At 36.6% G+C, this 24,582-nt stretch overlaps 4 protein-coding genes across 4 annotated transcripts; all 4 read right to left on the reverse strand.

The window, feature by feature from the left end:
* Positions 1 to 643: 643 nt before the first annotated feature.
* Positions 644 to 8,332, reverse strand: LOC132052703 (OVARIAN TUMOR DOMAIN-containing deubiquitinating enzyme 6-like). The gene is made up of 9 exons (XM_059444353.1): positions 8,142 to 8,332; positions 6,460 to 7,430; positions 5,993 to 6,154; positions 3,376 to 3,453; positions 1,937 to 2,015; positions 1,665 to 1,810; positions 1,420 to 1,485; positions 1,150 to 1,327; positions 644 to 1,057 (listed from the first exon to the last, which is right to left on the reverse strand). The coding sequence occupies exons 2-9, from the start codon at positions 7,135 to 7,137 to the stop codon at positions 840 to 842; spliced, it is 1,605 nt and encodes a 534-aa protein (XP_059300336.1). The 5' UTR covers positions 7,138 to 7,430; positions 8,142 to 8,332; the 3' UTR covers positions 644 to 839.
* A 1,752-nt stretch (positions 8,333 to 10,084) lies between these two features.
* On the reverse strand, positions 10,085 to 11,771 carry LOC132052706 (casparian strip membrane protein 3-like). Its single transcript, XM_059444357.1, has 3 exons — positions 11,300 to 11,771; positions 11,016 to 11,139; positions 10,085 to 10,527 (listed from the first exon to the last, which is right to left on the reverse strand). Exons 1-3 carry the CDS (start codon positions 11,605 to 11,607, stop codon positions 10,312 to 10,314), a joined length of 648 nt encoding a protein of 215 aa, XP_059300340.1. The 5' UTR covers positions 11,608 to 11,771; the 3' UTR covers positions 10,085 to 10,311.
* Positions 11,772 to 13,257: 1,486 nt separating this feature from the next.
* Positions 13,258 to 14,962, reverse strand: LOC132052704 (neoxanthin synthase, chloroplastic). The gene has a single exon (XM_059444354.1). It carries the CDS (start codon positions 14,856 to 14,858, stop codon positions 13,362 to 13,364), a length of 1,497 nt encoding a protein of 498 aa, XP_059300337.1. The 5' UTR covers positions 14,859 to 14,962; the 3' UTR covers positions 13,258 to 13,361.
* Positions 14,963 to 16,154: 1,192 nt separating this feature from the next.
* Positions 16,155 to 24,076, reverse strand: LOC132052705 (vesicle-associated membrane protein 714). Its single transcript, XM_059444356.1, has 5 exons — positions 23,718 to 24,076; positions 20,018 to 20,208; positions 18,722 to 18,885; positions 16,813 to 17,182; positions 16,155 to 16,207 (listed from the first exon to the last, which is right to left on the reverse strand). Exons 1-4 carry the CDS (start codon positions 23,932 to 23,934, stop codon positions 17,092 to 17,094), a joined length of 663 nt encoding a protein of 220 aa, XP_059300339.1. The 5' UTR covers positions 23,935 to 24,076; the 3' UTR covers positions 16,155 to 16,207; positions 16,813 to 17,091.
* Between the last annotated feature and the right edge of the window lie 506 nt (positions 24,077 to 24,582).

A 24,582-nucleotide genomic window follows, 5' to 3' on the forward strand; every position in this document is an offset into this window, starting at 1 on the left:
AAGATGACGCCCAATTTATATGAACTGTTATGTACTTTCTGTTCAATAATTTAAGAAAAAATTAAGCAATAATATTGTGTAAAACTTAAAATTTCATACCTTTCTTTGTCCTCCGTAGTTTTTCTTTTTATTTTTGTTTTCAAAACATCATTTTACTTCATACGTCTTGACTTATCAGAAAAAAAGAAATTGCGTCGCGGAACATTTCATTATCATTCTACCTTTAAGCATTAGCATGCGAATACAAATACAAATACAAACCAAAAAGAAGAAACACATTATAAGACCTGTTCCATGCCAATTTGATTTGATTTTCTTTAACTAAAAACAAACTTAGACTACACGTCCTTATCTCCTGATATAGCAACGGTTATGTAGAATCTTGTCCAAGCTAAACAATCACCTACTCTTAACACTCGAAAGTGTCATAAAAATACAACAGAGAAGCACACAACTATTTATACTATTTTCTACTAATTTTAAATTTCTCACCTAGCCCAGAATATAATACAAAACGCAACAACCAGCACTGAAACAGCTTCCACATTGGATGATTTTGTGTTTTGATAGCCCCGTAATCTCTAAAGTGATGGACTGTGGCAACAAATTTTAAGCGAAAGCTTATATCTTTGCCCAAATATGGCATTATTCACACACACAAGTATTTGATATACCAACAGGAGGCAGCACTGAGTAATAGAACTTCAGAGTTGACTATTAAGTCGTAACATCTGGATAATCCATATAAGATTAGTACTCTCAAGACAACGAAAGACAAAGCAAATACTTAAAACTAGACAAACATGAAAGAGTCGTCGATTTAACTCTTTCTCGGTTCCTCATTCAGTTGCTTTTCCTTTGCGCCTGCTGCTAGAGCTGGTTTCTATGAGATAACAAACCATAGAATCTACATCATCCCCAAATATGCTATAAGCCTCAATTACTCGTGGATAGCTGAAACCCATTGACAGCATAACCTGGATGCAGTCGCTGAAGGCAGAATCCGGCGAACAGGGTTCTCGTGCAGCTTCCTGTCGTTTCTCACTTCCTGATGACCCTGTGATTCGATATTGAAATTTTACGGTTCAAACCTCCATATTTACTGACCTTATATCAATAGAAATGTAAAAAATAAAATATCAAACTCACTAGTTCCTGAAGATGATGGCTCAGCATCAGATGTGGAAGATTCTCGACGACTAAGCTGTTGCCTGAACTTATTATCATGCGCAATATACTCAGCCCTGGAAGCTTCAATCACCATACGTTCCATCTCCTTTTCAGTGAGCTCAAGATCTGAGTAAAAGCGTCCTTCAGCTAGAAGCGCCTGAAATGAGACCATTTAGCCAAATAAAAACCCAGATGAAAGCCAAGTGTATGGAAATCATTCATATGAAATTGAACTTTTGGGTACTTTACGTTATCAATCTGTTGGTCCTGTTGAGCTTTAATTGCAGCTTTTACTTTATCCTTGTCGACGTTTTTCTGCAGGAAAAAATATATACATGAAACTAACAGATAGTTTTGCGAAGAAAGAACGTATCATATTTAACAGACTACTGAAATGACAGTTTAAGGAAATATACGTAAAAAATAATCACAGGCTACAAACTTAACTCCTACGTAAATATTTAACATGTTTGTTTGTAGATTAGAGAGTTTACCCCTCGCAGAGAGCTAAACCCAAGCCCGGCACCAACTGATAATCGGCGAGGATCAACAAGGGAGTTGTAATGCTTTCCATGATGATAACTGAGACGGATAGGAGGGCTGTCTGAGTTGTAACTTCCATGGAACGTGTTCATTGGTTCTGCATCAGTAAATTCCCCAATTTAACACAAGCAGCCAACAGATACAAGCCCACAAAGCTCAGCATCACAATCACCACATCATCTCATTACAAAAAGACCAATCAAAAGTCAAAAAGAGAATTTACCAATGCTGTAAGAGTATATATGGATAGGGCGATTATACATCTCAGATAATGCTTGGATTTCCGCATTGTTGCCGAAAACCTACAACCCAGTAATGAGAGCATAACTCCGGTTATTCTAACGAGGAATTGAAAAACAAAGAAAGATATGCACACAGATAGATAATCGATAAGCAAAACAGTATCCACCAATGTGACAAATAGCAAAAGGTCCTAAAAAAGATGGATATTTTCAGTCCAAGTGAATTCTTTAATCTAACCATTTAGTAGAAAAAGAAGTATAAGAAAAAACAAGCAGCATATGTGCTCTAGAAATCCATTGATAGACAATTGGCCCTGGAAGCTCATTTGGAGAACAAAACTACCTCTTAAAGTCATATGTTTTACCTTATTCAAAAAAATAAGATCATATGTTTCACTTGGACAGCTCTATATGAGGCTTGTCTTACTAAAGACAACCTGATGAAAAGGAAAATTCAGCTTCCAAGCAGATGCCATATGTGCAGAAATGAGGTTGAAACTAAGACTACAGGCATCTCATCCTGCACTGTGAAGTGGCCTCAGAAATCTGGAATCTGTTTTTTGGCCTCTTTGATCTTAATTGGACCACCCCCCTGTCAGTGAGGGAAGCTTATGAGAGCTGGAATCTATGGAGAGTTGACAAAGCCATCAAGAAGATCTGGAACATGGTAGCAGCTTGTATATTTTGGTGTATCTGGTCAGCAAGGAATAGGAGACGTTTTGATGGGGAGTCAACTCCTTTAGGTTTTTTGAAAGCAAGGCGTATTGCCAATTTGTTTAGATGGACCAAGTTGGTCACTGTTGGTAATGCAGAACAACTTTTGGATTTTACTAGCTCATTAGTTCTGGCTTAGATAGTTTTAGTACAGCCAACCGTCTTTTTTTAAGCTCAAATGCCATATCTTTTCCTTTTTAAAAAAAAAAAAAAAAAAAAAAAAACAACAAAAAAAAGATCACCACTTACTTCATCAAAAGAAAAATCACCAACCCAACCTCAAAAAAGTAAGGAACTGAATATAATGGATAGTAAAATGCACGAGATAATCATATGCATTGTAAAGAAATTAGCAAATAAGTAATAGTAGAATGTAGCCGTCAGAGTTTCAAGCAGTTCGAAAATATTAAAAAAAAAAACTAGAGAAAAGTGAATTCACATAGCGTAACCAGATCTTTTTTCACTGGGAAATCCCTTATCATTTTGCGCATTCACTCAAGTTACACTTCACGCAGTTTCGAGAAAAACAGACCGTCTCTGATGACCATCATCTACAAATTAGCACCATCCTCAGAAATGCTCCCAAGTCCAAATAACATTTGTTTCAGTTATGTGTAACAAGTGCTCCAATTCTGCTTGCGACCGGCTAAGATAGAAGCAACAAAACTATTCAGAGAGATAACTGCTGAATAACCGCGTGACGTACCTTGTCTCTCCTTTTTCTCTTGCAATAGGATGTGAATCCTTCAGTTATAAACTGAGAGAAGTGGTCTCTTTCGCGCTCCTACAACAAAAGATACTCGACAAATTAATATAGATACAGTAAATAAGTTATTGGGTTGTGCAGAAAAACCATAAAAATGATTAAAAACCAATGGACCAACTTACACAAGATAAGTTCTAATTGAGTGATCAGACATGATGATAACCATAATATTCTTTTATTTTCTCCATTAAGTAGTCGGTATCAAGGGAACATGAGGATACAAGATTACTCAACAAGCACATAAAATTTAAGCAAATTTTCGACACTGACTTGTTAAGTGCAAGAAGCCGACATGATGAAACAGAAACCAAACAGTAACACTATGCACATGTAACACCCTCTACATCTTCAATCACCCCTGCCCCAACCAGAAGAGGCATAATAACCTTGACTCAAGAAATTGTTAAGTTAATACTCCCTCTGTTTCAATTTATGTGAACCTATTTGACTGGGTACGGAGTTTAAGAAAGAAGAGAAGACTTTTAAACTAGTGGTGCTAAATGAGTCACATATATTTTGTGTGGCTATAAATCATTGCATAAAGGTAGCTTGTTTCCAAATATAGAAGGGGGTCATTCTTTTTGGCATGGACTAATAAGGAAATATGTTCATATAAACTTAAACGGAGGGACTACGGAGTATAATTTTAGATTTAGCCCCTACTTGGCTAGGTGAGGTTTAGTACCTTAACTAACTGTAGAAAGGGACGCTCCACTTCTAACGCTATATGGACTGCAAACTTCCTTCCACTAGAGTCTAGACCATTAATAGTGGGAAATGGTTACACATTACTCAAGATACTACCAAAAGAAATTGGAAGAGAAAGCAAAAAAAAAAATCTCTTGCAAAACTCAGAATGTTTCCCTCTTAGAGGGTAACCACCAGAATTTATAAATCCGTATTACCACAAAGTAAGCCCACCCCCGGCCCCCAAAAGAAAAAAAAAAAAAAAAACTAAAGCCCATCCTTGACCCAGCACATCATCCAGCATCGTAATCAGACCACTTAAAGGATAGGTATAGGAGGACTATTTTAGTGACAAAAGAAAGCTAATGCGATCCAGGTAGCATGATAAAAAGAAGCTGGGGAATAAAGCATGAGAATATCATCGGAAACAAGCCCGCCAAAAAATTCTGGTGGTGAATAAGTAAACACTAAAATGCCACTACATCAAAATACTAGTTGTCCCTTTTTTTTTTCTTGGGATAAATGCTTTTGTTGCTTCTTTGCCTTCCTAGTCAGTCAATTAGTCAATCAACCAAGCCAATCCCAATTATGTGCCAGCTAAATCAATCTTCTGTATTTATTTTGCTCTATTCGGGAGGCCATGTGATGGAACGTCTATCCCATTTTACACTACACTTGAATGTCGATAGCGCGTGCCTAGATTAATGCCCCCAACAGATTTAACGTTTAAAGAATTCATCAAAAACTAATTTTAAACTGGCGGTCAACCTACAAGAACCCAATAACCCTCCTCCTCTAGGTTCCATTCTACATAACAATTTTCTTCTCTAGACGGTTTTTTCAAATTTACTTGATAATTCAAATATCCTATCATGAATTCCAATCACTAACTTAAATATCCTTCAATGATGACTTAGTTAATCAGAGAAAAAAAATCGTGGCAGAATAAAACTGATGTTTAAAATATTTTCTTGAGAGAATAGACATAAGAACCATTCATATTCACTCTCCTGAGATCTGAAAGAAAAACCTGTCTTAAATGTCTAGGGAGTGGCTATAGATGGGAAGATGAAATTTCATGTCTATTAACCCATTATAAAATGCTCTCACCATCTCTACAGCACAGCATTGCGCAAGCGCAGGTGATTGGAAGGACTTGAACAGTCGGCGGCGGGTCTAGGAGGCTCAAAACATGTTGAGCGCTTCGCCTCGCTTTATGTGTGCTTCACAGGTCAAGGCCCAGTTTCTTTTACCTCTTGAGGTGACACTTTGTTATGTAGCATGTTTTTAGATATATTTGTTATTCATGCTTAATTATATCCACTAAACATACATAATTGTAATTTTGCACCATTGCGCTTTTTTTCACTAAAGCCCACACTTTATTTGCACTTTGTAAAGCAGCTAACCTTAGAGCTTTTTTGCACTTTTCTCTTTTGATAACACTGTTGTTATGTAGCAAGATATATACAAAATATCCATACATATTCAAATCCTTGAGATCGCAATAGTAACCATAAACTTCAAATCCTAGATCAGCCTCTGACAGGACTCTACCTCCGCAGCAAGCATAATGTACTACTCCTACATTTATTCTGCCAGTGCACTCTTTCTATTCTCAATTGTACCAGGCCACTGTCACCTTCATTTTACAACTAAGAAATCAACAAGGACAGAACCAATAAAACTGATGGCCTCTGATGTGAAACCAAGATGATAGCTTCATCTCCCCATCTAATGGCACGTTAAGAAAGCACATTTCTAGATGAAACCAAAATCAAGTGCATAAAAGTTGTCAACCTACCAAAGAAAGAAAAGAAAGTCGACAAATAAATCGCACTCATGACAGAATGTTTAGTAGAAAAATTACCATGTAGTCGATGCACATCTGCCTGACCAAATCATAAGCTTCAGAATCACCATATACTTGGTCAGCAACTGCACGGAAGAGGCAGTTCCCATCTTCCCGCATTTTCTTAACTTCTAAGCCTTTGGCTCTTCTTATATCAATTTCAAACTGGTGCTCTCTCTCCTAAAACAAGATGAAATTTTCAAGTTCTCAGTTTCAGATATGTGCACTAATTTCCGATAGTCGGATAATTGTAGCTTGTAAATTACTGGATAAATCATCCTTTACTCATGCTAAACTACATGATCACAATGACCATTCCAACAGTAACTAATTGTTCAGGATGCACAACTTAGCACAGAGGAATGATGTTGCTGATGATATGTGCTTAAGAAATAAACCAATAATCAATTATATTATAATGATGGATAAGAAGAGCATAAACTGCAGTCTTCATCAGTTTCTAGAAGATAAATTTTTGGACTTACCACATCATTGCGTGAGGATCCAAAGTTGGGATTCTGCTCATCTGCACTATTATAACCTTCACTTTCGCAGTGTGACCGCGGAGAGGATGGCCTAGATCCATTAGGTGAAGTCCTAGTTGACACATTAGGCTGCCCAACAAATTCCCTAGATGATCCTATCCGTACTGCATTTGAACTGCCCAATGAAAATTTCCTTGGACTAGGGCTTAGTGAAGCTGGTTTAGGAGGTGGGACAGGTGGTGGAGGTGGAGGCGGACAAGAACTATCTTTAGCCCCCGGCACAGAAGTTCCCTCATTTTCCACTACCTCAACTCTTGAACCACTAGATCCTTTTACGGAGTCCCCGCAGACAAAAACACCATCACTTATCTTCTCATTGTCAATAATCTTTTCTTCAGGGAGAGTCCGGTCACAGCCAAAGCTTTGTACTGAAGCGTCATCATCATCACCTTTGTGATTCAAGGAACCAACTGAAAACTCATCCAAGACAATCGATTCCGGAAATTCTCCCACCAACTCATCATCTTTCGGAGCTGATAGTACTTGACTAGTGCTAGAAGCCTGTGGCTGTGTTAAAGCTGAAGAAGAGGCAGATGATCCAGGGTGTGAAACTGACGACCTGTTCTGGTTTGACGACGACGATGAAGTAGAACCTCGCTGAACAAGTATCCTTGTCATTTTTGTTGCCCTACTTCAACTAGAGACCCACAGAACAATCACACTGCCTTTACCCAAATTAGAGAAACACTTTCAATTTATCTCGCTTCCTGGCCTTTGGGGCGGTCAGACCAATACCTTTGCTGAATGATTTCTTGCAGCAGCTTACTTCCTTTTGATCCTCGCGAACTACTTTCTGCATTCCCCTAAAAATTCTCATGAGAACTTCACTTCCAAAAATCTTTTTCGAAACAACAAGGCCTGTTCTCTTTATGTTCCTTGAAATTTCCCAAAAGTAAGCCACAAGCTTAAAGCTGCAATTAAGACCATCTAAGCATCACACACAAAGAAAGTTAAAAAGGTAATATTACTCTATCACTTAAACCACAAGAACATCAATATCAATCAACTACCCCCTCCGACCCAAAATAAGTATCACCTTAGCAAAAAAAAAAAAAAAATTGTCCCAAAATAAATGTCACCTTAGGGATTCAAGACAAAAATTGGCAAGTTTTTTCAGTCTCAAAAAACATCTAGTAAGAAATAGGGGTAGTTTAGTAAACTCCACATTCTATTTATTGATTTCTTAATGGGCGTGATCACTTATTTTGGGACGGAAGGAGTATTTTTCAATCCCCAAACAAATCAAGACAGATACATTAATCCTCTTTAACCATGCTCCTCTACGGACCCAATTCGTTCCATTGTTTTCAAATTTGTTAGGGGTTGTAAAATTTTAATAGATCTCACATTTATATGACATACAAGTCTCTAAGCCAACAAAAGAACACTCCTGGCAATACATCAAACTATAAGTTGAAGAAGTCATCATAGGCATTTAGTCATTCTAGGTTGAGAAGAAAGAAAAGCCTAGAGACAAATTAGATAAAATCCCACAAAAGATGATCCACAATTTATTGAAAACATTCAACAATAAAGATGAAGATGCATTTAAAGGAAGAAGAAGTTACAAATAGAAAACCCTAGAGTTGAATTAGGTAACTCACTTTGATTAAAAGACAGACCGAATTGAAGCAGAAATTCGCAGTGGTTAGGGTTTACTATATATATATATAATATGTGAAAGGAAAAAGTGGATGCGATTACCTTCTAGGCGAAGGAAGACACTGTGTGTGTGTGTGTGTGTGTGTGTTTGTCAGGTGGAAAAAATGGGTAAAAGTTTGAGAGAAAAAGATGAGGAGGAATGGACACGTCACTTTGGAATTTTACTGGTAAATCTGTTGGTCCGGTCAAGTGGTTTACACATGTCCAATAGTGGCAGCCTGACTGCATTATTTTCACATGCGGAATGAAATGAGAAAATTGACTAAATTTGGGACCCGTTTGGCTATGAGAATTATTCACCTTTTTTCGAAAAAAAAAAAATACTTTATTTGAGGACAGCATTTGGTTTCAAGTTGTATTTGAAATTTTATTTTCACTTTACATTCAAACAATTAAGTAGGTGTTTGTCCATTAAAACCAAATAATTTTCACTTTATTTTGAATTATGAAGTTGGAGTTGTATTTGATTATAATTTTTGCAAAGAATATTTGGTTGTTTGAATGTACCCAAAGTGAAAAAAGTGAAAGAAAAAAAGCGTAAAAACAGAGTTTTAGGTGTTTTTCAAGTTGTACTTGGAATTTTTATGGCCAAATGTTGGTTTTCAAATAAAGTAAAAAAAAAAAAAAAACTCCAGAAAAAAGTGAAAAATTCTTATGGCCAAACGGGTTCTAAATATTATTTTTTTAACAATTCTATACCCAAACACAACTCCAACTTCAAAATTTTGGAATAAAATGAGAAATATTTGATTTCTATGGCCAAATGCCTACTTGATATCATAAGGTGGTCTTAAACTTTTATCATTGCTTAAAAAATCTTTTAAAAGATACATTCAGCTTAAATTTTACTAGTTATATTGTATGCATAAGCTAGTTGTGTCAATAAAATAGCAGTTTGTAATATTTCAATAAATTACACAAGTTGAAAATGATGTAATACGTTGCCCATTTAGTTATACTGACTTATTTTTAAAAAGCTAATCATAATCAGATTTAATTATATCTTTTTCATAGTAGTAATTTAACATGTATTTTCAGTTGGAAAGTTGTAGAATATTATTGGTGGGGTGGGGGAGTCGTGAGTAATTGAATAATATGTTATATGTGCAATTTTTGTCGAAAAACCGCAACTTTTGAATAATTTAACACGATAAGTAAAATAAATATTATCAAATCTTAAATAAATATTGTCAAGTCTTACCTGTTTATCATTAATTGCGTTAATTGCGCATTATGCAACTTTCTGCCTCGTGACCATTAAGCAAGTTTGTTGCATTTGACATATTGAAGAGACTCAATAAATTCAAGACCATCTCTAATAAAGATCATTCTTGTAACTCGCCCCAAAGAAATATTTTCAGTCTTTGTTTTCAATTTTAGCAAGTATTGCAGGGGTGTTCAACCCAAAACAAAAATGGAATCAAACTGACTAAGAAAGCTAATACTTATATATTTGACTGGATTTGATTTGATACTGCAATAGAAAAAAATCAAATCAAATCCCTATATAAATATATTTAATTTTTTTATATATTCTTAAAATCTTATATAGAATTTTTTTAAAGGATTATGAATATTTGTATTCCAATGTGTAATATTCCATAGAGCTATTATAGTGTCCATTTTTTTGACTTTTAAATAAAACTTGATTTAAACGTACATAATTTTTTCTTCTTCAAATATCTCCTGAAATGCTTCCATATTTTTATTCTTTTATATTTTCAACTCAAGTACTTATTAAACTCTTATTTTTTCATTTTTGAGACCGTAAAATTAAATGGAGACGAGATTGAAGTTGAATAACAGCAACAACATACTAAGGGGAGGGTAGGATGTACGACTTTACCTTACTTTTGCGGGATAGAGATGTGTTTTCAATAAACCATCTACTATGAGATTGAAATCGAAATAATGTCAAATTTCTTACTCGGTAAAAAATGGAGAAATTAACATTGTGAGTCTTGATGTATTACATAAGGGAATAAGCAAATTGACTTCCAAAAACTCATAACAACTGATATGCAATTTCATTACAACAAAATCAAAATGAAAAACACCAAATACAAAGCACAACATAAGATATACAGTACATAACAAGGTAACACCAGCGACTCCAAATGTTCGTTTGTCCTAATGCCTTCGAAGAGAGACGGCAGAGAAAACAACAAGTAAGATGAAGATGAATGCTGCAATGAAGGAAGCCACCACTGCGCCGCTCACTCGCTGGCAGAAATCGCCAAACTGTTGGCATATCGCCAGCCATTGTGTGGTGGAGTTGCCGTTCTCTGCTAAGTACACTATGGCAGCTGCCGCAGCTGCTGCTGCTGTGGTAAATGCAACCATTACCTGCAACAATTTTTATCTTCAGTTAGAAATACATAATTAAACATTTGTTCATTATTCAATCTCATTACAACATTGGTTAGCCAGAATTTTCTTATTAGATTTATGTTGTGATCACTAAAACTCAAATCTTTAATTTCTTTCTACTCTTTATTAGAAGCACCTGAACAGGACATGTGCCTGAATTGATGTAATTCAAAGTTGATTAATTAGTGGCACTGACCGATTAAAGATCATCAAAAGCTGTGCAGAACACATTACGGAAAAGGATGCGACACTTATCGCTTATCGAGAATCAATTTGATTAATCTTCGAACCTAAATGTGATTAGATTAATAACTAAACATTTTAAGATTACATCTAGATATGTATTCAAAAAGTGTACGAAAATTACTATAGGTTGCAAGAAAATTTATGTCAATATGATGAAAAAATACATTTTAAATCAATAGTTAATGTTCACATAATTTGAATGCAAACAAAAAGTTTACCGTGTCAAGAATTAAAAGCAGAAGTTTGGCTCCAACTAGATGGGGTCGAACAATGGAAACAATGGAAAAAGGCAGAGAGAGGACAAGGTATGCACTTGCAATAGCATTTGCCACCACAAAATACCTGAAAATCAATCAAATGCAACAGTCTCATCAACTCAAAAAAATCCCACATCACAAATACAAGAAGAGGTAAGTATAACTAATATTTCCAAAACGCGTTTGGACAATACTTGGTTGAAATCGAAAAAAAAAAGATTATTTATGAATTTAAAATAACGTACGAGAAAGCGGGGAGATCATCATAGCTAGCTTCGAACTGAAAGAACTGAGTGAAAAGAGTAAGAGTTTCATCAGATGTTGCCATGGTAGTTGCTGCAGCCAGAGCAGCCACAAGCGCACAAAGTCGCAAAATAAAGTCGAAAATAGCAACCCCTCTTCTCCATCCTCCCTTTTGATTATGAGGAATCGCTTTCGTGGTAGCTACAGTTGTGGCAACTGCAGCAGGTGCAGCAGAAGAAGATTTTTGCTTGGTGGACTCTGTTTCAGGTACGTTGATTGCTGTTTCATTGCTAGTAGATTTTGAGTCCATTGTTATATGCTTGGGGGATGTATGTGAAATTTGAGATGAGTTCTTTAAAAGAAGTTATAAGAACTTCTTTTACGTTATAAAAGAAATATGAGAAGGTTGGAACTATATTAGATGAGTAAAGAAGGGGGATGTATGTAAGAGTAAGTTACTGCTATTTGCGTTATGAATGAATCATGAAGGGCTGGGAATATATAAGGTGATCGAGAACATGGATTAGTTTGAATGAAATTGTTGAGAATGTTTTCTTTTCCTTAGTAAGGTTGGTGTTTGTACAAACAGAATATATGGAGGAGTTGTTACAACTAGAACTCTTCAACTAGGAAAATATTGATGTATTTCTTGATTGGATATGAAAAGCAAAACCAAATTTAATTCTACACAGAGTGCCACAAGACAAGTACTAGTGTGAAAACCTATGGGTCATCAAATTTTGTTACGGTCGATCTTTGAGAAACTGTAGCTGGCCAAATGTAAATTATGAAGTATTAGTATATGGTAAGTACCTTAACAATTATGGATGTGAAAGAGAGAGAGAGAGAGAGAGAGAGAGAGAGAGAGACCATGAAATTTTGAAAGAAAATTCATTTATTAATACTAGTAGTATGCAATATCAAGTTAATACAATTTACAAAGTTAGTTATAGATGGAGCAAGATGTACAGTTTTTTCAACAGTAAAGTTACACAAAAAGAACTAGTAAGAAATAAATCACGCCTCAACTTTACCACTTTAATAATGGTTGTTTTTCCGAATAATTTATCAAATTACTCTAAGATTTTATTAGCTTCTAATTCTATTGACCTCACGCGATAATTTTATCGTCTTTTCTCCCTTTTTATCAAACTTTGATCGTCTTGCCCGCTTCTGAATTTAGCCTAATTGGTGAAGGAGCCTAAAATTAGCAAATCCTGTTCAGTCCTTCCTTTAAATTTAAATTGCATATAAAACATTCTCAAAAGATCTGATGGAGCAGCTCATTTCCTTGGGTGGTAGGTATTTGGGGTTTGAGGCTTTTAAAAGGGACAGACAGTGGAGCAGTTCATAAAGCAAGCTTGATTAGAGAACTTCATTTGCATAACCCACTCCATTAGAATAACAAAGAAACCTTTAAATTTCCTAATAGTTCATTTGTTGGCAGTTTGGAAAATTAAAAGCAACTATCTTGCTTCCCAATTGACTTTTAATGATTAATAACACCAATGCTTTCCTGTATTATTATACAAAAATATTATTCAGCTAATTCATAGTGTTTGGGAACTATAACAATTAGCCAATGCTTCCAAAACTTGGGATTAGAGGCCGCCTCTGAACTTTTGCCCTATGCATCGACAACCATATATTGTATATTTCAAGCTTGATGAATATGTACGTAAAGAAAAATACATAGAGAGCAATACAGCATCGTGCTGCTAGGCGAACTGTCTGAGTTTGACCAATGGTGACGATTTCATGTTTATCGTGACCACAGAGATCAAATTGTATCACATATCTAGAGCACGATAGTTCTCATTTCTCCTTTGCCTTTCTGTTGGACTTTTTTGGACAAGAAATCATGAAATCCTTTCACTTTTGCATCTCCTTTGCCTTTCTGTTGGACTTTTTTGGACAAGAATGAAATCCGCCAAGTAAACTACCATAAGAGAAACCAAGGTATTGGAATCATGCAATGTATAACTTTTCTTTCACTTTTGCATTGATAAAAGATGAAAATAATCTAAGAAATTAAAATGAAGAAAACGATTCAACCCTCCACATTCAAAGGCTCTCTACTGCTAGATTGCCAATCATTCTAGCCAATGGCACCGGGCATTTTGTAACAATATCCAACCTAGCCAAATTTGAGGAATGCCCAAAAAGGCACAAGCTAAGTATAGCAAGTTCTTTGACAGACAACCTTGAAGAAAGGAACCCTTGCCAGTATTTAGGATCAAGATCAAAAAAAGCATCAAACAATCTCCTAGTCCCCTTCAAATCAAGCTTCAACAAAGTCTCCATCCCAAATGAATAACATTCTCTAACACATCTTTTCTCCAAAGGCCACAAACCATTCCAAACTTTGTGATAAAGTTGAGACCCTCTTATCATTCTAGTTGAGCCAAGGCCTTCAACAATGGCCTCAGCTAATACTGGTGCCAAGGCCATGCTCCGAGCCACCATGTACCCTGTCGATGGGTGAACTATCCCCGAATTCCCACCAATTGCCATAACATTTTGAGGAATCCGCGGAAGTGGTCCTCCCATTGGAATCACACATTTCTCTTCCTCAATAACACTTCTCACTTTGATTCCCATATGCCTTAATCTTGCTACCATTCTCCTTTTCACTTCCATATACGATAACACAGGCCGACTCACCAAAGAAGTCTCTTCCAAGAAAACTAAATTTTTATCAAATGGCATTGCATACAAGAATGTTGGTTCTTTAGTATTATTCACCCTCAAGTATGGCTCATTACCCAAATGAGAATCCCTCCAATCCATAAGCAACATTTTATCTAAATCAAATGGATGATTATCCACTTCTGCTAAAATCCCATGTGCAATTTGATAACCATGGTTTCTTCGCTTGTCATATTCTATAAAAGGACTAGCAAAGCCACTTGCGTCCACAATCAAACTACCCTTTATCTTCCTACCATCATCACATACAATTGTAGACTCAAATTCTTCATGCTTCACCTCCCAAACTTTAGCTTTACAAAACTTCACTCTGTTTTCAACACAACTATTTAACAATTTCAACTTCAACTTCTTTCTACAGACTCTACCATATGGTCTGTCCAAATACTTTGTCTTGTTATCATTTATATGAACACAAGTCATAGGCCACTTATGATCTAAACAATCTTCAAGTCCTAACTTCTCAAACTCATCAACCCAAACACCATAATTATTTGGCCACATGGAAAGTGGTGAAGGGTCAACACAACATACCTTAATACCATATTTAGAAACTTGCTCAGCTAGCCGGAGCCCCGCAGGGCCCCCTCCAATGATGATCACGTCGAATTGAGCCCGGCCCGAATTAGGATCAACCCATGAGATGTTAACATCTAAAGACTCTGGCTTTGATGTGGGTGTTAAATCAAGAAAGCTACAAGAAATTTTACTACTTTTGTTTTTGTGATGAACTTTTCTTGAAAAATTATGGGTGGTTGGTTTCAAGAAGGGGTAATTCAGTAGGAAAATAGACTTGTTAGGTATAGGAGAGGAAAGTAAAGGAGATGGAAAAGGCCTGAGAAGAGTTTCCATTTTTAAAATACTGTAAGATGGACAATGGTTAAATATGGAGGGAGGTGATATAGTGTGACGAAGTGGAGCTTGTAGAAATTGAATACGGCACAAGGGAATCACTAGGCAATAGAAAATATTGATGCTTTTTGGTACCAAATTTGGCTTATATAGCCAAAGGAAATAATAACAAAATCTTTATAAGGCTAATGAAGACATTTCCCACTTTCCAAATCCCTGCTATTCCAAATTTTCTTTGTATTGACCTACCTTCTAATCTAAAAACTCTAGAAAATTTTAGTAGTCTAGTTGATTGACTATTTAAATTTTTACCTTATTGGCGAGAGTTCGATTCTCCACTTTACGTTCCCTCTCCATCTTCCCTTTCCAAAAAATCTAATAACCCAAGCGGTCGAAAGAAATTGATTGTTTTGTCTCACTTTTATGGTATTTCCACTTGTTCCCTTTTTTTTTTCTTTTTTTTCTTTTTTTTGGGTAGAAGTTTTCAGTTTCTAGAGTCGCAGCTTATTCTTGTTTAAATTACAACTTCTTGTTTACATAATTTGACTGACAAACATGAAAAATATTACTAAAATTGAGGATTTTTCATTCTACATGTCCAATAGCAAAACCGAATCCTCCCAAGGAAAATGGGAAAGTTGGGGTGAAAATTTGAGACCTTGTATGTCTACTACAAAAAATTGGTGAAGCTTGCAATGAGGGAGTTAAAAGATTGGAGCCAATCTCCACCACTTCGATACTAGTTATGTTACAAGTAGAAAATTAAATTCGGTCGTTCGTTAGCCAACTTTTTCATTACCAAGCACTAACAAACATAGTGATGCATGCATCTGTCTCGTAGTTAGTGCATGGACGGCAAGCATGTCTGGGCCGTTTAGTGGAACTGGGCCCCCCATGACCATTTTCAACACGTACTAGTCACCAAGTGGCAAGTTAAGACCATTTTGGTTAGTTGATTAGGCAAGCTGGTCACAGTAGTTCGAATGCTCATTGTGAAGAGGCAGAAAGGAAGATAATTTGGCATGATGCCATTCAGCCCAATAAGAACAGTGAAGTGATGACACTTTCCTACTTAAATTCTTTTTAGTTACGCTAAGAACATCACAATTATCTTAATTTTTGGGAAAGGGAGATCCAAAAACTTGGAATTTGCAAAATTCCAAATTACCGGGGGAATACATACCCTTAACTAAAAGGCAATCCACTTCCTAGGCATTAGAACTCGTAAAATACGTCCCAAAAACTAAGCACTAAGCAATATCTATACACAGATGCAAAACTCTCAGACACCAAGTATTTGAAAAATGTGAAGCGACATGGTAAATATTTGCTAAAGGTGAAGTCAACAACTATAAAAAAACGAACTCCTAAAAAAAAAAAAAAAAGCAGAAAGTATGTAAAGTTGGAAAAATTGTGAACCCCCCTTTAACGTATCCGGGTTTTGGATTATTTCCTCCCGACATGGTAAAACGCCTATTCGACGAACTCAAATTCGGGAACGAAATCACACTAAGACTCGATAGGTTTTATTTGCGTAAAAAGAATCAAGAATTTTTTTTTTTTTTTTTTTTTTTTTTTTTTTTTTTTTCCGACAACATTGCCTCAGTTTATATAGCCTCGAATGCCTGTTCAAAAAGGCTTGGTGACTCTTCGGAAAGGCCATGCCTTTTCCGAAATAAGAACGTTGGGAAGTTGTTGGGAAGTTGGTTAATTAATTACTAATTAACTAATTAATATTTTCCCGCGAAAAAAAAAATAATTTCAGAAAATGAAGATAGAATTTTAAATAAATTTGGTCCAAAAAGATTATCAATCATGGAAGACCTCTTCTCAATTTAAGAAATAGAAGAAGTGACATTTTCCTTTCTACCAGCAATTTAGGGTCTTTTTCCTCCATTTCTCATTCACACCAACTTAAATTTTTTAATCATTAACTAGCTTTAACAGTCACAACACAACATTATATTTACAAACAGGCACTCATGTAAGTATTGAACTTACCAAATATCTACAAAGACATAACATGGAAGACCTAATACCTGCTTTAAGCAATTTAGGGGTCCACCAAAACATTTACAAAATGGAAGAGGCAAAAGCCCTTGTCAACAACAATACAAACCTTATCATTCTTTTCCGCGCAACTACTTCTAAAGGTGTCAGAATGACAATCCACTGGATGCATTTGGAAATATGAACCACACTGAAGCAGCTATGGCGTTCCTTACCAGAGAATTCATGATCTGCAGGAAGGTAGGGTGATGCCTCCACAACAAGCAGCAATTATCAAGTAAAGGAAGAGCACAATCAGGCATGTTAACAAACCCCTGTCATGAATAAAAGTTACAAGCTCAGATTGACGAATATAAGAGACCAAAAGGCGTCAAACTAAGAACTTTCTTGGACAAGAAATGCCACGTGTTGCATATCTTGATGTAATTAGACTAGTTGAATTAAAGGCGGATTAGTCCCTCCAACAGTTATGCTCCATAAAGGAGCTCACACAAAGTTGATAGAAGTATGAAACAGGCACCACCAGTTGCAAGCAAGCCAAACTGACCCCAGTTGGACATAACTTGCATAAGCTCTTGAGATATATAGAAATATGAATGAAAGTGCAAATCGTAACTGTAGCTTGATGGACTATCCAATTCAATCTAATCAAGCCAGATTGTATAAGAAATGATGCGCTTTGCCTAATTTATTTCCTTTTTAATTAAATGTAAATCCACACAAATCCAAAATACTGTTTTACGACCTATAATCATATCTAGAAAGGTATTCTCCTTCAACAGTTGTAACTTATGCCCTGTGTTCCACAGGCAACACATCTGCAATGCAAATTAAAAAGAAAGAAAGAAAGGGAACCAAAAACACGCTAAGCTTGATCAGCTAAACTCAGCTTGACCTTTTTTGTAGTCAATATAAGAAGCTGGTGTGAAATTCAACATAGCTAATCACCAATGAACAGACTCAGGCTAAATGATTTAATCTTTTATTTCAAACTAAGCATGAACCAACATAAGCTGGAAGTAAAAAGCTCATTAAATAGATCTTGCGCATATCTATACGGAAAAAGGTTAGGGTTTGATATAAAGGTATTCCTCATGCGTAAGTAAGAAACCAGAATTATGTGTTTTATTGAATGTTGATGGTATTAAGCAAGATTTACCAAGATCACTTTCTCTGTTTAAATTTCTTACTACATACATCATTCCGGTTAAAACCTCAAACAGTGTTGCCAAAAACAAAAGCAAAGAAAAACAACAGGGTCTATCAAAAACAAAAACAAAGAAAACAACAGGGTCTATCACAACTTCATGTCAAAACACAACTAAAGCATGCTCTTCAAGGAAGAAAAGTGTTAAAAATAAATATGTAATACAAGAAAAAGTAAGCTTTAAACACAGACAGAAGCTTTACGTACAAACAAATTGAAAAAAAAATCAAGTAACTTAATGATATACCATAAATACATAATACTGTGTCAATCACGTTCAAACTACAAAGTGCAGTTTCACATTTCTAGTCAAATTTATTAACTGATGGCTTAATAAATTTCAATATTTCCTATTCCTCAACAATACCATCCATATATTTTCTTCATGATAAACATTTTTTATAGCCAAAATCAAAATAACTGAATTAATGATTAACGCATTGCTTTGCCAACTATAGATAATTGTCTAGTAAAAAACTTTTCAAGACGAAAGCCCAGGGCTGCTGAGCTTGCCTCAGCGCAAGGTGTATGCACTGAACATCTCAGTTTGCACTGCAACTAGCTTTAGAGCTTAAGCGCACTTGAAGTATGCATTTAGCAACACTGATGTCATAGCATTATTAGCACAGAAATAAAAGATACTTACAGGAGCTTCGCGTTTTTCATCCAAAGAGCTCTCCTAAGGCGTTTCGACTGTTTCCTGAAGTGAAATGCACTGTCTTGCATTGTTCCTGTTTTGTCAACGAGTAGCTCAATCCGATCCCCTCTTTCAAGTATTTTCTCAATATTATCAACCATGATGGTGCGTATCTGGACGTAAATTGCAGTAGTTTACTTTTAGGATAGTTGCAATACATGGAACGGTGGTGTTTTTTTTTTTTTTTTTTTTTTTTTTGGAGTGGGGGTTGGGAGGGGGTGATGTTGAAAGAAGGAACCAACAGTAGCATATCACAATGTAAATGCAGTATAAGAATCATCAGGCCAAAAGGGTAAGAACTGAATACATGCATCAAAATAATGCAATAGAGCCAGAATCACATGACTAGGTACCAATATAGGGTATAATATTTCTTTCCCTTTCTTTCTTTTTTTTTTTTTTTTTTTTTTTTTTTTGAGGTAATATTTCTTTCCTTTTTCTACCACAACTTCTATTGTAAGATAAAACGGTCGCATTATTTAGTTTACTACAGCAAGACATCAAATGGTCATGAATGGTATTCTTTCCAATTCATTTTACATGGTGGTGTTTCAGTGGGCATAGAGTTTAAAAAATAGACATTTGGCACAAACAGTGCCCTTAGAACTCGTGTTCCTAAGCATGCCATGACATTTCTGTGGGTATAAGAGCATGTCATCAAAGGTAAAACAGGAAGTCTAAAGTTAAAAATTTCCAAATAAGAAAAGTCTCTTTCTGGAACAACAGATTAAAAAGGAAGGAGTATCATAAAAATGGAATAGAGTGAGTATATAGTTGGCAAAGGTAATTGATTGGTTCCGGATGAGACATTAGGATCATTAATTGCTTCTTGAGTTTTATGAAGTTTGAGATAATAGCCAGACGATAACTTGAATCAAAGGCATTAATATCAAAGGATAAGTAAGTGTGCAAGGGAAAGGAGAAGTTATTTTGGCAGTGATTGAGTGTTGGAAAATCATCATTGATGGTTGAGAGTTAAACACTTCACAATTTTCTTAATTGAAACTTGTTGCACAATTGTACTGTAGCCTGTAGGAACTCATTTAGTTCCCAAGCATATAAAACCTTGGATAATTTGAAAAATTGTGGATGCCTTGGACAGTTAATGTATGCATCCATAGACACAATACCTGAAGTATAAAGGACAGATAAAAGAAAAGACAAACAAAAGAAAACAACTGAAGCTGAAACAAAAAACTTATACTTCAACCCGCTAGGGCGCAAGTAAATAGAAAAGATACTTGCCTCACCAACTTCTCCTCTGACACGATTTAGTGTATCTGCACTGGGATTACTTGAAAAGAACTCCATTTGCTGATGTAAGACCCTTGAGAATTCATCATTCATGGCATAGGCAGGAGCATAAGAAGCCACCTTGCCATAGTTCTTCATGAACCTCATCTGAATATCCTCTAAGTATGAGAATGGAATCCTCCCTAAAACAGCATTCTTTGTTAGTGACAGACAGTAAAGGATAACTCAAATGACTAACAGAATTCTCAGTCCTTCACGAAAGATATCCAGAAAATATTAGCCAACAATATTTCTTTCTGTAAGCACTGAAAGATGCTCGTTAAAAAGAAAAGTGCGGAAAGATGAAACTAGGGAATTCAAAAAGGCATCTGTAATTTGCATATGGAAATAGGACAATCAAGTGTGTTTGGGCCAACCAGAAAATGAGAAGCCACACTAATTAGCTTCTGTTTGCTCTTTGAAGCCATAACACTTGGTCCTTTCTGATATCGAACAACGAAGAGCGCTAAAACCCAACACACACAAAAGCTTTGACAACCTGAACCCAAGTTATCTCCAGTCCATTATTCATTCTTCAATTATTCCTAGCAAACTAGTTTCACCGATTTAGTAAACCAAGAAATATTCAAAAGACAGAATCCTGCTTAAAAAGGCAAATTCCTAAAATTCCACATTGAGAGGTGACATGAATATAGGGCAAAGAAATTCATTACATTCTAGTTTTAATAATCCTATTGAACAGCACAATTGGATTAGTCAATAAAGTAGAAGTAAACTGGAATCTCATAGATAACAGTGTACTCAGTCCCCAAAAAACACAAACACACCGATATACACATGCTTGTGTGAAAAAACAAGTACAAATGGAGTTAGCAATATATATATTTTTTTCATAAACCACACTCAATTCAGAAGCTCACGACATTTAAATCTTTGATCTGTCACTAATTGTACTCATGGACGGAAGCCAATTCCAAATTTTAAGAAAATGAACAAGGAATACCATTTTATCCACTGGTTCGTAACAAGTGCGAACTTAAAAACTTAATAACAACAACAACAACATACCCAGTAGATTCCCACAATGTGGGGTCTGGGGAGGGTAGAGTGTACGCAGACCTTACCCCCACCTTGAAAGGTGAGGAGGCTGTTTCCGAAAGACCCTCGGCTCAAGAGAGAACAAGACAAAAGGTCAGATAAGGACAAGCATAACAAAACAATATGAAAACGAGAAGCAACAAAAGCGAGAGAGTCCTGATATATAGTAGCTACCATATATAAATAAGATACTCGAAGTATAAGACCTAACAATATAAGCAGAAATCGGATGGCAATAAACGAATGAGCAAACTACAACTACTAGGACGAAAGAAATAGGCGAGACTACATCCTAGCCTTATCCCCCAATCGAGTCCTCCACGAATCTCTATCTAAGATCATGTCCTGGTTCTAAATGGCGCGCCGTATCTCCGTCTAATCACCTCTCCCAATACTTCTTTGGCCTACCTCCACCTCTCCCCCGAAACCGTCCACGCCCAACCTCTCTCACACCTCCGCACCGGGCATACGTGTCTCTCCCTCTTCACGTCCAAACCATCTCGACCTCGCTTCCCGCATCTTGTCCTCCACCAATGCCACTCCCACCTTGCCTCGATATCTTCATTCCTAATCTATCCTTCCCAGCGTGCCCACACATCCACCGCGATTTGCGTTGCACGACTTTCATCTTCTCGAAATACGAGAGTTCTTCGACCGGCCGACACTCGCCTCGTGCAACAAAGTCGGTCCTAACCACCACTTTGTAGAACTTGTTTTGGTGGCACTTTCTGTCACACAAAGACCGAGAAGCGAGCCTCCATTTCATCCATCCTGCACCAATACGACGTGAAACATCATCGTCGATCTCCCCATCTCCCTGAATAATAGACCCAAGATAAAACTTCCTAAACTTCCTTTCTTCTGGATGGCCTGGGTACCAAGCCTCACTTCCTCGCCACCATATGATACGCCACCGAACTTGCACTCCAAGTACTCGCTCGGTCCTACTCAACTTAAATCCTTTAGACTCCAACGTCTGCTCCAATCCTTCAGCTTAGCGTTAACTCCGCTACGAGTCTCGTCAATCAAGACTATGTCATCCGCGAACAACATACACCAAGGCACCTCACCTTGTATTTGTCACGTCAATCCATCCATCACCAAGGCACATAAAAGTCAAAGCAAGAGCATCCCCGGCAACCCCATCAAAATAAAATGTAAGTTGCTCCGAGCCTCCTACCGTCCTTACCCCGATGCCCATCATACATGTCCTTTATCACTCTAATGTACACCATATGTACACCTTTATCCTCCAAACATCTCCATAGAACCTCTCTGCACTTTGTTATAAGCTTCCTTTTCTAAGTCAATGAATACCATGCGCAAGTCCCTCTTCCGCTCCCTATATCGCTCCGCTCCACCAATCTCTTATAATATGAATGGCTTCGTAGTCTAGGCCCTACGAATCCGAATCGGTTCTGAAATAGACACACCTCTCCTCACCCTCATCTCCACCACCCTTTCCCACACTTTCATAGCGTGACTTAGCAAATTGATACCTCTATAGTCATTGCGACTTTGAATGTCGCCCTTGTTCTTATACAAGGGAATACTAAATCAACATCTGCTCATGGAGCTGTTCAGGATAAAATATTCCTGATTACTAAGGGGCTGTTTGGTTTGAAGACAAGTTATGCTGGGGTTAGTTATCTGAGATTAGTTATCCTGGTATTATTCTTATTGATCCCGGGACTATTATTCCACCATCTGGCAGGGTTAACTAATCCTGGTACTATTTCTAATCCTGGTATAAATTACCCCAGGATTAGTAACCAAACAAGAGATAACGCTATAGTAAATTCTTATCCCAGGACTATTTACTTGTCCAACATACCAAATGACCCTGAAGGTAAACCCCAACATACAGGTATAATTGTGTTCCTAGCTCAATAATTCAGATTAACTTTACAGCTGGAGCAATAAATGGATCGAAAACAGAACAAATAAGGAAGCATTACAAAAAAAAATTCCCAACTACACGGAATTTATACTCACTTCTAAAGGTATCATTGGCCATACAAGGGACATGTTTAATTGTGCTACTAGCTCTATATTCAAATTAACTTTACAAGTGAGTAATAAATCGATCAAAAAAAGGAACTTTACAAACAAAAAAAATACGAAAGAAAGGGAATTTATACTCACTTCCAAAGGCACCATTGGTCATACAAAGGACAGGTATAATTGTGTTCCTAGCTCAATAATTCAGATTAACCTTACAAGTGGAGTAATAAATTGATCGAAAACAGAACAAATAAGGAAACTTAACATAAAAAAAAAAATTACTACCAAAGAGAGGGAAGTCATACTCACTTCCAAAGCTATCATTGACCATACAAAGGACAGGTTTAATTGTGTTCCTAGCTCTATAATTCAGATTTTCACAATTCGAGTAATAAATTAATCGAAAACGTAAATTCAACAAAAAAAATTACTACGAAAGAGAGGGAATTGATACTCACTTTCAAAGGTATCGTTTTGCCATATAAAGGACAGGTTTAATTGTGTTCCTAGCTAGCTCTATAATTCAGATCAGTTTTACAACAGGAGTAATAAATTGATCGAAAAAAGGAGAGAGGGAATTAGTACTGACTTCCAAAGGTATCGTTGGCCATACAAAGGAAGGAGAGTCCATCTGATCGGAGTATATGGAAAATATATCGATCTTGTGAGAAACAAAGCCGAGATTCCGTTTCACTTGGAATCTTCTCCAATATTCTCCGTGCCACCGCACCTGTGTTACCCGTAACCGCACTGAACTCCGCCAACACTGTTGTGCCTCTCGCTACAACCGCATACAGTATCGCCATTGAATACTCTGAAAATTGAGAATACACGTACGTATTGAAAAGTAGAGACAATTCGAATTGTAGATTTGTTTTGGAGTTTTAGTGAATGGAGAGGGACTGAATTGGCAAACGCTGTTGTTTTACCTACCGTAAAGTCTACGGAGGTTTTGGTTGTCCTACCTGTCCTCTCTTTTTTTTTTTTCTATCTACACTTTACACCCTTGAATTTCTGGTTTTTACATATCATCTCCATCCTTTTACACTGTTAAGTCCTCCCTTCGTCCCATTTAGGCATCATTTGTTTGCACTTTATTGAATCAATCTGAATAGTTCTACCGTTAAGTGCCGATTTGTTTGCGTTAAGATCTAAGACTTATCGTGGTCCGAATATCTCATCATTAAGATCTTGAACCAAGTCTTAATATCATTAAGAGGTATTATTGTATGGAACTTTTTTATCACCAGCTCCAACCCTAACCCCAACCCTCCACCTCAACCCCACCCCACCACCAACCCCAATCCCACCCCCACTCCCCACAACCAACCCCACCCCAACTACCTCCCACCCTCACCCCAACACCCACTCACCCCTCCACCCCCACTCACCACCCACCGCGACTACAAAACATCTCCACCATTACTAGTGAACCTAAATGTTTCTTTTTTTTT

The sequence above is a fragment of the Lycium ferocissimum genome, chromosome 4 (genome assembly GCF_029784015.1).
Source record: "Lycium ferocissimum isolate CSIRO_LF1 chromosome 4, AGI_CSIRO_Lferr_CH_V1, whole genome shotgun sequence".
Classification (NCBI taxonomy): domain Eukaryota; kingdom Viridiplantae; phylum Streptophyta; class Magnoliopsida; order Solanales; family Solanaceae; genus Lycium; species Lycium ferocissimum.

Excerpts from the sequence above, each read along its gene's own strand:
- LOC132052703 (XM_059444353.1), bottom strand. The coding sequence starts at position 7,137 with ATGACAAGGATACTTGTTCAGCGAGGTTCTACTTCATCGTCGTCGTCA. Across the intron at positions 1,486-1,664 it reads GGTTTAGCTCTCTGCGAGGG|AAAAACGTCGACAAGGATAA; the intron begins GTAAACTCTCTA and ends TTTTTCCTGCAG. Across the intron at positions 1,058-1,149 it reads GCCATCATCTTCAGGAACTA|GGTCATCAGGAAGTGAGAAA; the intron begins GTGAGTTTGATA and ends ATCGAATCACAG.
- LOC132052706 (XM_059444357.1), bottom strand. The coding sequence starts at position 11,607 with ATGGACTCAAAATCTACTAGCAATGAAACAGCAATCAACGTACCTGAA. Across the intron at positions 11,140-11,299 it reads GATGATCTCCCCGCTTTCTC|GTATTTTGTGGTGGCAAATG; the intron begins GTACGTTATTTT and ends ATTGATTTTCAG. Across the intron at positions 10,528-11,015 it reads TGCTTTTAATTCTTGACACG|GTAATGGTTGCATTTACCAC; the intron begins GTAAACTTTTTG and ends AAATTGTTGCAG.
- LOC132052705 (XM_059444356.1), bottom strand. The coding sequence starts at position 23,934 with ATGGCGATACTGTATGCGGTTGTAGCGAGAGGCACAACAGTGTTGGCG. Across the intron at positions 18,886-20,017 it reads TCAGAGGAGAAGTTGGTGAG|ATACGCACCATCATGGTTGA; the intron begins GCAAGTATCTTT and ends ATTTACGTCCAG. Across the intron at positions 17,183-18,721 it reads ATGAAAAACGCGAAGCTCCT|GGGTTTGTTAACATGCCTGA; the intron begins GTAAGTATCTTT and ends TATTCATGACAG.
- LOC132052704 (XM_059444354.1), bottom strand. The coding sequence starts at position 14,858 with ATGGAAACTCTTCTCAGGCCTTTTCCATCTCCTTTACTTTCCTCTCCT.